The sequence below is a fragment of the Pseudorca crassidens genome, chromosome 5 (assembly GCF_039906515.1).
Source record: "Pseudorca crassidens isolate mPseCra1 chromosome 5, mPseCra1.hap1, whole genome shotgun sequence".
Classification (NCBI taxonomy): domain Eukaryota; kingdom Metazoa; phylum Chordata; class Mammalia; order Artiodactyla; family Delphinidae; genus Pseudorca; species Pseudorca crassidens.
The window spans coordinates 136,898,338-136,911,528 of NC_090300.1; the positions used below are offsets into that span (position 1 = coordinate 136,898,338).

A 13,191-nucleotide genomic window follows, 5' to 3' on the forward strand; every position below is an offset into this window, starting at 1 on the left:
ACTGCGGTTTTCTGTTTGTTTTTTACTTTAAATAAATTGAATTTAAAATGTTCTTTTTAAAGTTGAACAAACAGGGAGTTGCTGGAACAAGAAACTACAGATAACTTGAGATTTTCTGTCATCTGTTACTGTTTCCAAGCACTTCACAGTAATTCTTACAGCAGCCCCGTGAGGCTGGCAGGGCAAACATGATGACACCCATCTCACGAATGAGCAAACTGTGGGTGAGACAGCTGAAGTCATCACTGAGTCAGGAAGTACACAGCACATCAGTATTAGGATCCCCAGCATTAAACAGTCTCTGTTTACAGCATATGCTTTAAATAGAACATTTTTTCTAAGCTTTTTCTTGCTTCTGCATTGTGATACTGCGACAGAAGAAATAAATATTTGGTCATCGTCTCCAGTTCCTGGCACAGAGCTCCTAAATCCCTCAGAATCTCCTAGGTGATAGGGGCATCTTTCATTCTAATGAGGCAACCCTTAATGGGCCCCAGGAGAGCTTCAGGATGGGGTCTGGATGCCAGAGTGTAACCCGTAATGAAAGCATCACTTAATTCCGATTCTGAATGTCCTCACCTATAAAATAGAACCATTAAAAAAAAAAAAAAAATCGGGACTTCCCTGGCGCTCCAGTGGTTAGGACTCCGCGCTTTCACTGCCTTGGGCCCGGCTTCCGTCCCGGGTCGGGGAACTAAGATCCCACAAGCCACGTGGCATGGCCAAAAAAAAAAACTCTTAAGAGGGGCAAGTTTAAACCTGTATTTTTAAACAAGCTTATGAATGACTTAATTTCTCTTGCTCTTTTGAATAAAATTCCACATTTGGGAGTGTTTTTATTAAGCCCCTGAGGCTTCCTGGTTATAGAACGTACAAAACGTGTCCAAAACAAGAGGACATAGGCAAGTCGTGGAGATAAAAGGAAGCAAAACAGTGGGCTCTTGAGAGGGAAAGTATCATAGAGTTAACAGGAAGCCTGAGCCTTCATGACTCTGGCCAAGTCCATGTTCAGAAACACCCTGAGGAAACTCAAAATGAGGAGAAATAAAAAGTTCACTGGCTTTGGGTCCATGTGAGAGCAACTGTTCTAATTTAGCACTTGTTACAAAGTCAACTCCACATGTCAGTAGGTGAGGAAATTGAGGCTCCCTAGGTACTTAGGATCCTGAAGTAGAAGCAACAGGCCTTGAAACTCCAACTGCTGGAAAAGTGTGAAAAGAATGGATGGGAGAGGAGAGGTAAGTGAGGCGGGAGAGGCAGCAGGGATCAACCCTGTACGTCTACCGTGCAAGCTGTAGGGAAAATTCAGATGCCACACAGCTAAAGGGAATGATGGTTTTCACATTTAAAAAAAAAAGTTTAATATCATGATACCTCAGAGATTAGAAAAAAATCTTATTGTAAAAAAGAAAATTTTTTTTTAAATCATATTGCATCTGAGTTGGGAATTAACATAACCACAAGCCAAAAGAAACATCAAATGGGGGGACTTTCTTGAAGGCAGGCGTATGTGTCGATTCTTCAGTCTCCCGGCTCTGGGTATCACACACTTAACAGTGAGGCCAAGCGAGAGTCAAAAACGACTGTACCTCAACGTTCTCCAGGCTCACGTCGACAATCCCCTTCCAGCTGTACAGAGACGCTATGTGGTTCAGTACTTGCCCGGTAAAGAAATGCACCTTCTGGGTTTTTGTGATATTTTTATTGTGAACTACCTAAAAACAAAAAAACAAATGAATCTGAAGGAAGCTGATTTTTAAAATCGTGTTTATTGGATTTCGTCATTATAAAAATAATGTAGGCCTGTGGCAAAATATTTAGCCAGAAAAAGAAAAAACGTAAAGAGAAAATTTCACCAGTATTGCCACCACCCTAGGATACTCACAGCCCACATTTGGGTACATTTCCTTTCCGCCTCCCTGTCCCCATCAACCACACAAAACATACGTGCGTATGTGTTAGGTTCTTGTTGGGGTGGGGTTCTTTTGGCTTCTTTGAGAATATACTTCTCAAAGAAGCCAAAAGAATATATAGTTTTGTGCCTGCTTCTACTTAATGCAGCATGAGCTGTCTCCACATCATTAAAAATTCCTTTAGAACATCACTTTGGGGGCTGAACATCATTCTATCCTATGAGCGACTATAACTTATTTAACCATTTCCCAGGTGTGTATAATTAGGTTGCTTCCAAACTCTGGCTATGATTAGCAGCATCCTTGTACAAAGCCTGCCCTGCATCCCTGACTCTGGACTTGGAATTGCGGCATCAGTTCTCAGCTCCACACAAACCCACCCCCCCAGCTCATATCTCTGAGGGTTTATGTATTTCAAATACGTTCCCCGGGTGATTCTGTGGCAATCCCATCCCTCACTCCAGGTGTACAAACATGTTTAAAACCTCTGACACATACTGCTAGACCTGCTGTCTTCCAGAGGGGTTGCAACACTTCCTCCAGGAAAGTACCTGACTCAAAGCATCTTTGCTGGCACTGAATATCATTGTTTTGAAAAGTCAATGCCAGTTTGGTAGGTGCAAAGACCTGTACCTCATTACTTGCACTGCTTTGAATCAGGGTTTCTCAACCTCAGCACTACTGACATTTTGGGCCAAATAACTGTTGTGAGGAGCTGTCTTGCGCACTGTAGGATGTTGAGAAGTATCCCTGGTCTCTACTCACCAGATGTCAGTTGCATTTCTCCAGTTATGGCAACCAAAAATTGCCAAATGGCCCATGGAGGGCAGAACCGCGGCCGGCTGAGAAGCACTAAATACTATGCTGATTAGCCATTTTTACGTGGGCTGCCAGTTCACGGCCTTTTGACAACTATTTATGTTGGGAGGATCATTGAGTTTTTCTAACTGATCATTTAAGGGGCTTCTGTATCAAAGACAGTTATCCTTTCAGCAAGTTTTAAAATTTCTGTCAGATGCATGTAAAAGGCAGAACATGCAAGATAACACAAAATAACATTTTGCCAGGTGAGTAAATGAAGAAGAGTTGTATTTACAGCTCAGTTACCCCAGTGGCTTCCTGTGAAATAGCGGGGAGCAGGGAGCAGCTTTTCTCCTGTTGCGATGAAACAGCAGCCTCGCCTGAACTGAAGTGGTGGCTTCAGTGCCTGTACCCTTCAGGACTGGCTCATCACCACCAAGTTTCTGCTTAAGAAACGGCTTCCCATTCAACCTATACAACAACCCATATAACCTACGATGTTATAGCTCTAAAGTCCTGTAAAACACTGGAGCAAACAAATGACAGGAACATTGATCACCAAAAACGTACCTTCGTTTTCAGTGTGGATAACAAAATATTGATGGTAGAGATCCTATCTTCCTTCATGCCTGAGCTAAAGATGCAAGGAATAAATTCTGAAAGTAAAAGTTTCAAAGCATTAGACTCAAAAATACTTTGAATGAGAACCGATGAGAGACCATTACTGCTTAAAATGTTTGTTTGCTGTACCATTCTTAAAATGGTACAGCAAACAATGCCATTTACTTGCCTTTTTTTTTGTTTTTTAAGTTTTGTCTTTTTTAATTATACAAGTTCACAGTAGGAAAAACTATTTTTGTGACATAGGAAATAAATATCTGAAGGCAAAACAATGACTGAACCATTGAAGTTCAATAGTTCCTTTAGTTCTGTTTTACTTTCCTTTTCTCATTAACTTCGGTAAAGTTAATTTAATACTGACGGTTTCAAAGAGAACGTATGTATGGTACGATTACAGTTTTCCAAAGTTTCTCTCTTCGCTTACACTTGCTCAGAGATGTATTTAAAGTGACAGTCGTCACTTTATTGATTGGTGGTAGGACTTGCTTTCTCTTCATACTTTTGGGATCACCAAGGACTCAGCCTCCACGGCTTGAAGCTGTTATCATTACTAAAATACTGGTGAAAAGCAGCAAAGCAATTATAATTTCTCTTCCTCCATACATGCTTAATGGGCACACATAATTACTATAAAAGCAAATTCATTATTCTTAAAAAAAAAAATCAGAAAATAGCAGACAGAAATTTAAGATCAACCATAACTCCACTACCCAAAAGTTAACACTGTTGATGTCTGGGTTACCAGTTAACTGTTAACCTTCTGACATATCCATATTCTGTTAAACTTAACTTTTAGTAAAACGGGATCATGCTTTACCAGTTTTATAACTGAGTTTACACCCAATCCTATATCCTTAAAAAATCTGACATCTATATATATATTTCTGCATCATTGTTAATAGCTGCATTCCTCCTTGTGACCAGTCCTCAATTTGCTCAACCCCTTGCCGGTGGGTAGTTAGGAGGAGTCCAGTTTTCAGCTAATAAGAAAAAATGTCCCCTAACAAAACCTCTGCTCACATCCTTAACTATTTCCTTAGTATAAATGACTAGATGCGGAATGGCTGGACCAGCCCAACTGCCCTGCAGGAACTTTAACAGAAGTGCATCCCTGCCCCTTTAGCAGCATGGATGGATAACCCCAAATCAGTGTCCTTTATTTAATAAATGGCCAGGCGCCGAGAAGACCCAGAAGGATTCTGAAGAAACGCCCAGCCCTGGTTGCAGAGGGCATCCCACACGGGCCCGGCAACGAGCAGGACGTGTCCACTGCACCACACAAAGGAGGCATCGCCTCCAAGGGGCCGCTGCCCAGACCAGGGCGACGACACCCTGGGAGCAGGACCCGCACCTGCTCGTAAATGGTCTCTGCAGCTCGTTCCGGAGGGGGCTCTGGGCTCCCTCGCTGGGGGAGGTGGGGGAAAGGCTGGCGGCCCCACGCTGTCCCTCCCCCGACAAGTGCCTGGGTCCCAGCCGGGACACCAGCTCCTCATCCCAGACAGGGTGTGATCCCGGGGGATCTTACTGGACAACTGTCCTCTCTGCGCTGCCATTCACAGTCTTGATAAAACACAAGTAGCCCTAATAGATTAAACTACGCCAAGCCTCGCTCTAGAGACACTGGCATCAGAAGGTGGTACTGTTGGAATTCTCTGAAGCTCTACTACTAATATTCTGGTAACACTAGGCATTTTTTAAAAACACAATTACTAAGAAACGCAGGGTAGCCACGGCTATGAATCCATGTACTTTCTGGAACCATAAAGCCTCCTTTGTCTGCATGAGTCTCTGAAGTGTGCACGTCTCCTTTGTTAGGCCTGCTCAGCAGCCAGCTAGCGAAACAGGGATATCTCTGTCCGCACTGACCAGCGGTATCAAAACTGCACTGACCAAAGTCTTGCGCCACACACACCCTTTACCCTAGTGTACACGGCAGCTGCGAAGCCTGCAGACTTTTATTAACCTGCAAAATGCTCTGTGGTAGGTTTTTCAAAACAATCACAAGCAGGCTGTGCCCCGAGACAAAGAGACACACCTACCTTTCAACTCCAGCACTTGTGCGATTGTGCTATCGTCGCCTGCGATCAAGAAGGAAAGAGCGAACTGAATGTAGGCCAGCCGGACGTCGTGCACTCCCTGGGGGCAAAGGAGACCCGCATGTCACGTGCATATCCACACACACACACACACACACACACCCCCCAGGGAAGTAGGGACACGCAGCAGGCACGCCCCGCCCGTCCCAGTATCACAGAGGCCTCCCGGGCTTGTGCCATTAGCGGGTCTAAGTCTAAAACCACTGGTCATCTCTTTATGTAAACAAAGGGTTATTTTCTTTGCTCTTTCCCCTCTATTTCTCCTTCTCTTTCAAACTCTCTCTAAATACAGAAGTACAGGTCTCCCCTTCCCCGACTGTAATATATACACATTTTTAGTTCCTGGATCACTTTGGTATAGAGCAGAAGACTCTCAGCCTGTCTGGATATGACCTACTCTTGTGTAATGAAACAATACATCTATGTTTCTGAAAATCCAGAGATAATGGAAAGGCTAGTGCTGATTCTGATGAGACATCAGTGAGGTGACGTCTGGCTTTTATATTATAAATTTATATTATAAATTACAGATGCTGTCTCATTACAAACCCACCATGGCCTTCCCAGGACTGCAATCTGCACTGTCCCGCAGGCATCAGCCACTACCCAGGAGAGCATCCTCAGTGAGGGCCCAAAGGCCATGACCAAAAGACAACACCTCAGGGGAAACCACTAGGGCCACCTGATCAGTCTTCCCTCCCAGTAACTTTAAGACAAACCTGTGTCTCACATTCCTTTTTTACACCCAAAGAACCCACAGCATATGATCATGCAGGTCTCGTCAGCTGGACCAGAACTAGCACATATGCTCAGATCCTCCACTGCTTACACCGAAAACTTTTCCCTATTTCAGTTATTCCAAAGTACTTTAATTTGATGACAAGAAGTAAGTGAACATCACGGAGAATCACTGCCCTGAATGCCTGAAAAAATTAAGGAGTCTCCGCCTTCCAAGAGTTCCATTCCACTTAGTAGTGGCAGCAGAGGTGTGGGCAGTAGTGATGATGATGATGATGATGGTGATGATGGTGATGGTGGTGATGATGGTGATGATAGTGATGATGATGGTGATGATATCAATAACATTCACTGAGCACTTACTATGTGCCAGATACTATGTCAGACGCTACACATCTGTTATCTCATTTACTCCTTATAACGATCTGAGGTACAGATGCCCACAATACCCATTTTACAGATGGGAAAACTGAGGTTTTAAAAACTTCATTTAAGGTTACATAACTACTAAGTGAGTAAGTACTGGAACTGGAATGATACGAAATACCTGTACAAACACACTGCTTCATGCCCAACTTCACATCTGCCTACAGAGAAGTTCCTTCTTCTCGGGGGTCCCATGGCATTTTTGTTCCACTTTTTCTCAAGGTGCAAGGACCGTAGTTGGCACCATTTAGGCCTCTATGTATTTAATTAATTCTGTCTTGTTTTATTGGATATGTTTCTTCTGGAGAAAAGAACGAGCACCCAACCCCTGGTCTGTAACATCCGGGTGGAGGCCTTGCTCGTTCCTCGTACTGATGGGAGTTTATCTCCAACCACGCCACAGAACACACGTCAGCAAGACCTTACAAGATCAATGCTGCTTTATTCCAAATACACTAAGAGCCCCAAACTACCCTCCTGCTCTGGGGACCAACCTGTGGGCCTCTTCACAATATGGAGTTTGGGTACAATGATGGCTGAAGTCTTGAAAGTGAGCTGCACTCCTCAGATTGTCAGCCACGCTCCAGTGCTTCCCTCACCAACTCGATGTTAATAAAACACCATTTACACTCAAGATGCCATGACTCAGGCTGAGAGGATGCAAAGGTGACTCAGATACTGCCCCTGTCCTCAGGAAGCTTAAAGTAACAACTGCTCCCAAGCCATCCAGACGTCTCACCGTTCAAACAAACGTGTCACCTAATTCAAGCACAGTTAACTTGTTATCCTGGTCTACGTACACCTTACATTTCAAAAGAATTCTGGCAAAATGCTAAAACTTGCCTTATAAAATTAAATTAGGTTTGATCCTTTCCCAGAGAGTAGGAAAGGTTCCACAAGTTTTAAGGCTTTTTCCTCCACTGAAGTACTGGGAGTCAGGGCCCTGGGATGTGGGCCCAACCTGTCCTTGCAGGTCTTTCTGTCCTGCGCAAACACAGCAGAGTTGGACCAGATCCTCTCAGGGGGGCCTCCAGCGATGGATTCTGAACTGAAACAGAGGTTGGTTCTCACCTGCTGGCATCCATCTCGTATATCCCAGAGAAGCCCAAATTTCAGATTCCTGACATTGTGGAGAACAAAACCCCCGAGACATAGCCCCTGCCCCTCTCCAGCAGCCACCACCAGGCCTCTCCACCTGACCACAGCCCCTCACTGCCCCGGAGCCTCCACCTTCCACCTCCAGCAAACTCCATCAAAGGCAAGAAGGCCACACGCCTACTCTTCATTCCTACCCTGTGAATTCACAGGGTGATTATCCCAGGAAGGAAACATCCTGAACTCTATGGCTTGTTCTGCAAAACACTGTCTAAAATAGACCAAAACATATTTGGTAAAACTGTTCTTGGCACAGGACTTTTAACAATGCTTTCTTTGGATGAAAAAATATTCCTAATCCTCTTTCTTCATGAAGCTTTAATAAGTCCCTCCGAAATGTTAAAAACACTCAAAAAAATTTATCTCCCAGCTTCTTCAATAACTAAATGGCATTAAAAAAAAAAAAAAGAAAAAGGTGGGGAAGAGGCAGAAAACTCAAAGAAATGAAGAGATTTAAGAAGGATATCAACCAACACAATGTGCGGCTCTTGTTTGGACCCTGATTGGAACCACGAAGTGTAAAGACGTTTCTGAGATAGTCGGGGGAAGCTGAGGCCAGCCTGGGCACTAGATGATGTTGAGAAATTATTAATGGTGTTAGGTACAATGACGGCACCGTGGTTTTGTTGTCTAAAATGTTCTTTCTGTTAGAGACACACACTGAAATATTGACGGTGAAATATATGTGGGATGTGCTGTAATAGACTGCCCCCAAACAACCCAAAAGGTGGGAGGGGTGACAGGGTTCGAAGCTGGATGACAGGTACGTGGGAATTCATTGTGCCCCTTTCTCTATTTTTGAATGTCCCTGATATTTCTCATACTAGAAAAATTTTTTAATGTCTAGAAACCATTTCCTACAATATACAGAGTATCTAAGATACTTGATATAAATGATTAAAGGAAGTAAAAACACTTTCATTTCAACAACAACTCCCGTTTCACAGATCAAGAGAGATGTAGAATAACCTGCGAGGCCCTGAGATGAAGCAGCACATGTGCCGTCCTGCAGCTGGATCCAGGCCGGGAAGCCCAGCTTGGGTTCTCCCACACTGTGTCCTGGCGACTGGCGTGTCCACTGACATGTACTTTACTTAGATGGCTGGGCTGGCTGAGGTCAAGACACGGGGTGGGAAAGGGAAGGGATTCTGACAGGTAATTACTGCCAGGCTGATTGCCAGGGAAGACCAAAGAGCCATGATATCTGCCCTAGCGTGCAAACAGCACACACATTCCTTTTATTAGATACGCACTTGGACGCCAGGAGCCGTCACTCATTAAATGGAACTTTTGACACATTAATCGTAGTATCCATGAAACCTGGAATTTTTTCCTCAGAGAAAACCTTATTCATAACTGAGGAAAACCCTCAGCACTGTTGTTACCATGATTAACCTTCAGTCCACTACCTGGCAACGCAGAAACTCTTAACCCCCGGGAAGCGCTGGAGAACAAGGTGACGCCTGGCTGCAGGTCACTTATTCTAACGTGGCTCCTCCACCTGGGCAGACCGGGGTGGGCCTCTGTGGCCTGGTCCTGGTGCTCAGGAAGGGGGCGTGCAGCACGGAGCCCGGGCGGCTGTGGCACTGCCACCGGGGCACCAGCGGGGAGAGTGGACGCACAGACGGAAGAGGCGCTTCGGCAGCCTACAGCTGGCACACGTCGGGCGGATGCCCTTGCACCAGCCTACGAGCCCTGAAACGCGTACTTTTTCCTCAAGAACCTTTCCAAACCCCAGTGAAACTTCTGGAGCCACCAGGGAACTTTTTTTTTTAACAGCTCTCCTGAAAACCAAGCATTCTCTCCGGCACAAGCCAGCCCCTACTCATTATAAGACTTATAATTGGGAGACGCAAGAAACATAGTAAAAAGCCATAAACGTCGTCTTTGATGAGGTCACTGCCTTGGCCTCCCAAGGCTTTTCTACAAAGTGGATGGAACCCGCATGGGAGGACCAGGCCACCACCAGGGCCTCACCACGAGGCGCATGGAGACCGTTTCCACTGCTCTGTGAGGACGCTCACAAGCTACATCACCCTCACAGGCCAGGAAGGCACTGCGATGCTGAGCCCCCAGAGAAGCTGGTGTCGGACGTCCCTGTCACTCGGGCTCTGCAGGCGACCGGACCCTCACCGCCAGCCAGGAGGGAGGCCTCCCGCCCCATCTACGCGAGGACCAAGGCCAGAGAGAGGAGGACACGTGAAACACTTTGGCCCCCTCAAAGGGAAAGGACGCTCGGCACTCCTCACCTTTGAATCCCTCTTGGTCACCAGCGTGTACAAGGTCTTTTTATTCAAATCGAAATGGCTGCAGACGTCCCTGGCAGCCTCTGGACCCTGGGTCACCATGGCGGCCATCAGGTTCAGGCAGGCTCGAGCCATCCTGTTCAGAGACAAGAAGGAAAGCAGGAGTGTCAGGACAGCAGAAACACAAAGCCACCCCCTGAGAAGCAGCTGCACACTTGGCTGTGTGGTCTGCTACCCCCAAACCAGAAAACGGAAGGAAGGAGACATGCAGACACACTCTTTCTTTAAAAAAAAACCCTCAGGAAATCTTCAAAGAAAGCTAAAAATCTGAGTTTGAGTAGGATCTAAGAACACAAAAGGCAAGGTCAGAAGAAGATGGCCGCGTCTGTGTCCAGTCAACGGTCATGTATCTGGACCCACATCACCCCTGCCTTTGCAGGGCAAGGCGAACACTTCCGCACAGTGGGCATCCCCAAATGCGAGCTCCTGGCTGCCTTCCCATCCTGCAGTTACCCCAAATTCACGGTTACTGAGCACCAACTACATACTAGGCACCGTTTAGGTGCTGGGAGGATGGCGTTTTACAGGACGGTCAAGGCCTCCACCTGCAGGTACCCAGAATTCTAGGGGAGGGAGACAGCGAGTCGAGACGTCGATTATGGCACACGTATAGCTGTGGATGCGGCGGCCAGAGAGGGCCTCCCTGAGACGACACCTCTGCAAAGCCCTGAAGGCGGAGAGGGAGGGTGCCCGTGAGGACCACGGGGAAGAGCTGTCAGGACAAAAGAACAGGCAGCTTGAAGGAGGTCTCCCAAGACAGCAGGGAGAGCAGCAGGGCAGAAGGAGAGGGCCCGGTCAACAGAAGGAGGGGCAGAGCCACAGTCTTGATGGCCCCGGAAGCTGCTCCGCTCTGTTTGTGAGTGGAGGAAAGGTCAAGGGCACTTGTGGGGCGCGCAAGGCAGACCAAGCCCAAGGCTAGTCCTGCCACGGAAAGGCGGGCAGCTCACCTGTAACCCGAGGCATACAGGGACTCACAGATGAGCTTCATGTGGTTATTCATTAGCTTTTTCACGATGTTGGTCCCCACCACGTGAAAATGGGAAAGGTCACTGGCTGTCCGCAATAATATGGCCTCGAAAACTTGAAATATTAAAAGCATCTGCAAAGACAGAACCGAAATGCTTACGAACCATCTCCTTTCTTTTCCTCTTCTACATATGTTTTCCTCTAGTCTTAGCCACAGCCACCTGCAGGTTTAAAACCTTCAACTTGCAGGATGACACCTACCCAGATCCCAAGGCAGACACAGGGATCTGCCAGGCCCCAGGCTCTGGAATCAGTCTTGTTCCAATAGTCTAGCTAAATAGAGAGAGGCTTGCTTACAATTAAACCAAATGAAATCAAAAGAGAAATTTCTGCTACTGATTCAGCCTCCCTGCTTTGGGGATATTCAGGTCTACAGCCGTACAGCAATAATCCCGAGATTTCAACAGGTTCATAAATATCCCAAGCTTTGAACCTCTTTGGAACCAGAAAACAACAGCTCAATATATGTCTGTACCTGTGACACACAGTCTTTACCTATTTCCCTTTTGTTAAAGCAAACCACGGTGAGACTAAGTGGATCTAGATTAAGAATCTATGATCTTTCCTTCTGGTATTATTCACCACTAACAAGTTACTATTTTCCACTAAAATGCTTTCAAAGGTTATAATGCAAAAATGAATGTATCCCTACAGCACAGGCACAGAGCATCATTTTCTGTAGAAAGCGGGTAATGTCTTGGAAATTTATATCACATTTCTCTTCGTCAAGCTTAGCACAACAGTAGCATTAACTTTTTCTTCTCTCCGCCAGGCCAGGTCAGAGATAGCATACTTCACTTTCAGGGCGCTTCTCCCCACTCAGGAGCTGGAAAATCTCTGCACACTCAACAGAGATCTTTATGTACCCCTCCACGGCGCCACACACATCTTCTCGCGGCAGCTTCTTGGCCGCAGAGACAAAGGCTTCCAAGGCTGAAATGAGAGTCAGGGCCAAATGTGAGCGAGGACAGTCTAGAAACCATCTCAGCCGCCACTGCGACAGGGAGATTTCAGCAGGAACATCCAGGGGACTGCAAGTGCCGCTTACTGAGATGGAGAACAGAGGAGCAGGGAGGAGACGGGGAGATCAAGAGTTAGGACACGGTCTTTCCTCCATCACCACTAAGTCATAGGCAACATCTTTCAAGGGCACTGGTTTAGAGCAGAACGCTTCCTCATGCAGCTATCCTCCCCGATGTTGATACTCATCCACTCCTGAGCACCCTCTGGGCCTTTATCAATCTAACCCTGCTCTCCCCTCCTACCCACCCCTCCCCCACCACCATGAAGGGGCTATATAATGGATAGAGAAAATGTGGGATATCTATACCTATATACAGAAGTATATACAATGGAATATTATGCAGCCTTTAAAAAAGAAGGAGACTCTGCCTTTTGAGACAACATGTATGGACCCTGAGGGCATTAAGTGAAATAAGTCAGACAGGGAAAGACGAACACTGTATGTTCTCACTTACATGTGCAATCTAAAAAAGCCAAACTCATAGAAATAGTAGAATGGAGGTTGCCAGGGACTGGGGGATGGGTAAAATGAGGAGATGTTGGTCAAAGGGTATAAACTTACAGCTATAAGACGCATAAGTCCCAACGAATCTAATGTACAGCACTGTGACTATAGTTAACAACACTGTATCATATACTTCAAAGTTATTAAGAGAGTAGATCTTAAATGCTATCACCACAAAAAAAGTGGTAATTATATGAGGGGATGGAAGTGTCGACTAACCTTATTTGGGTAATGATTTCACGCTATACATGTGTATCAACTCACCACATTGTACACCTGACACTTACATATGCTGTATGTTAATAATATCTCAAGAAAGCTGGAAAAAACAAAACAAAACACAACAGAAAGAAAACCTTCCCTAACACCTGGATGAAAACAAAACCCTCTAACATTGATCAAATCCACTTCTCTGATGGTCCAGTGAGGTGATCCTACCACAGAAAGTTACGAGAACATATCAAAAGGGAGGGAGAATCCGAGACCAGATTCAAACACAAATCCAACAGAGCCTCACACAAGGGATTCACACTTTCACCCACTGCCTTCAGCCCTGCCACACCTCCCAACTCCTTCATCTG

The 13,191-nt window shown here is 45.8% G+C and overlaps 1 protein-coding gene across 5 annotated transcripts in view; it reads right to left on the bottom strand.

Annotated features, from left to right (window-relative positions):
- Nucleotides 1-13,191, bottom strand: part of URB1 (URB1 ribosome biogenesis homolog) — a 65,118-nt gene that overhangs the window by 50,328 nt on the left and 1,599 nt on the right. For 4 of the 5 annotated variants that reach the window (XM_067739341.1, XM_067739339.1, XM_067739343.1 and 1 more), the window contains exons 2-7: nt 11,876-12,015; nt 11,004-11,155; nt 10,000-10,132; nt 5,375-5,471; nt 3,285-3,370; nt 1,590-1,715 (exon numbers count right to left, since the gene is read on the bottom strand). In XM_067739341.1, coding sequence (XP_067595442.1) covers nt 1,590-1,715; nt 3,285-3,370; nt 5,375-5,471; nt 10,000-10,132; nt 11,004-11,155; nt 11,876-12,015 — 734 coding nt within the window. The other variant, XM_067739342.1, reaches the window with a different exon arrangement.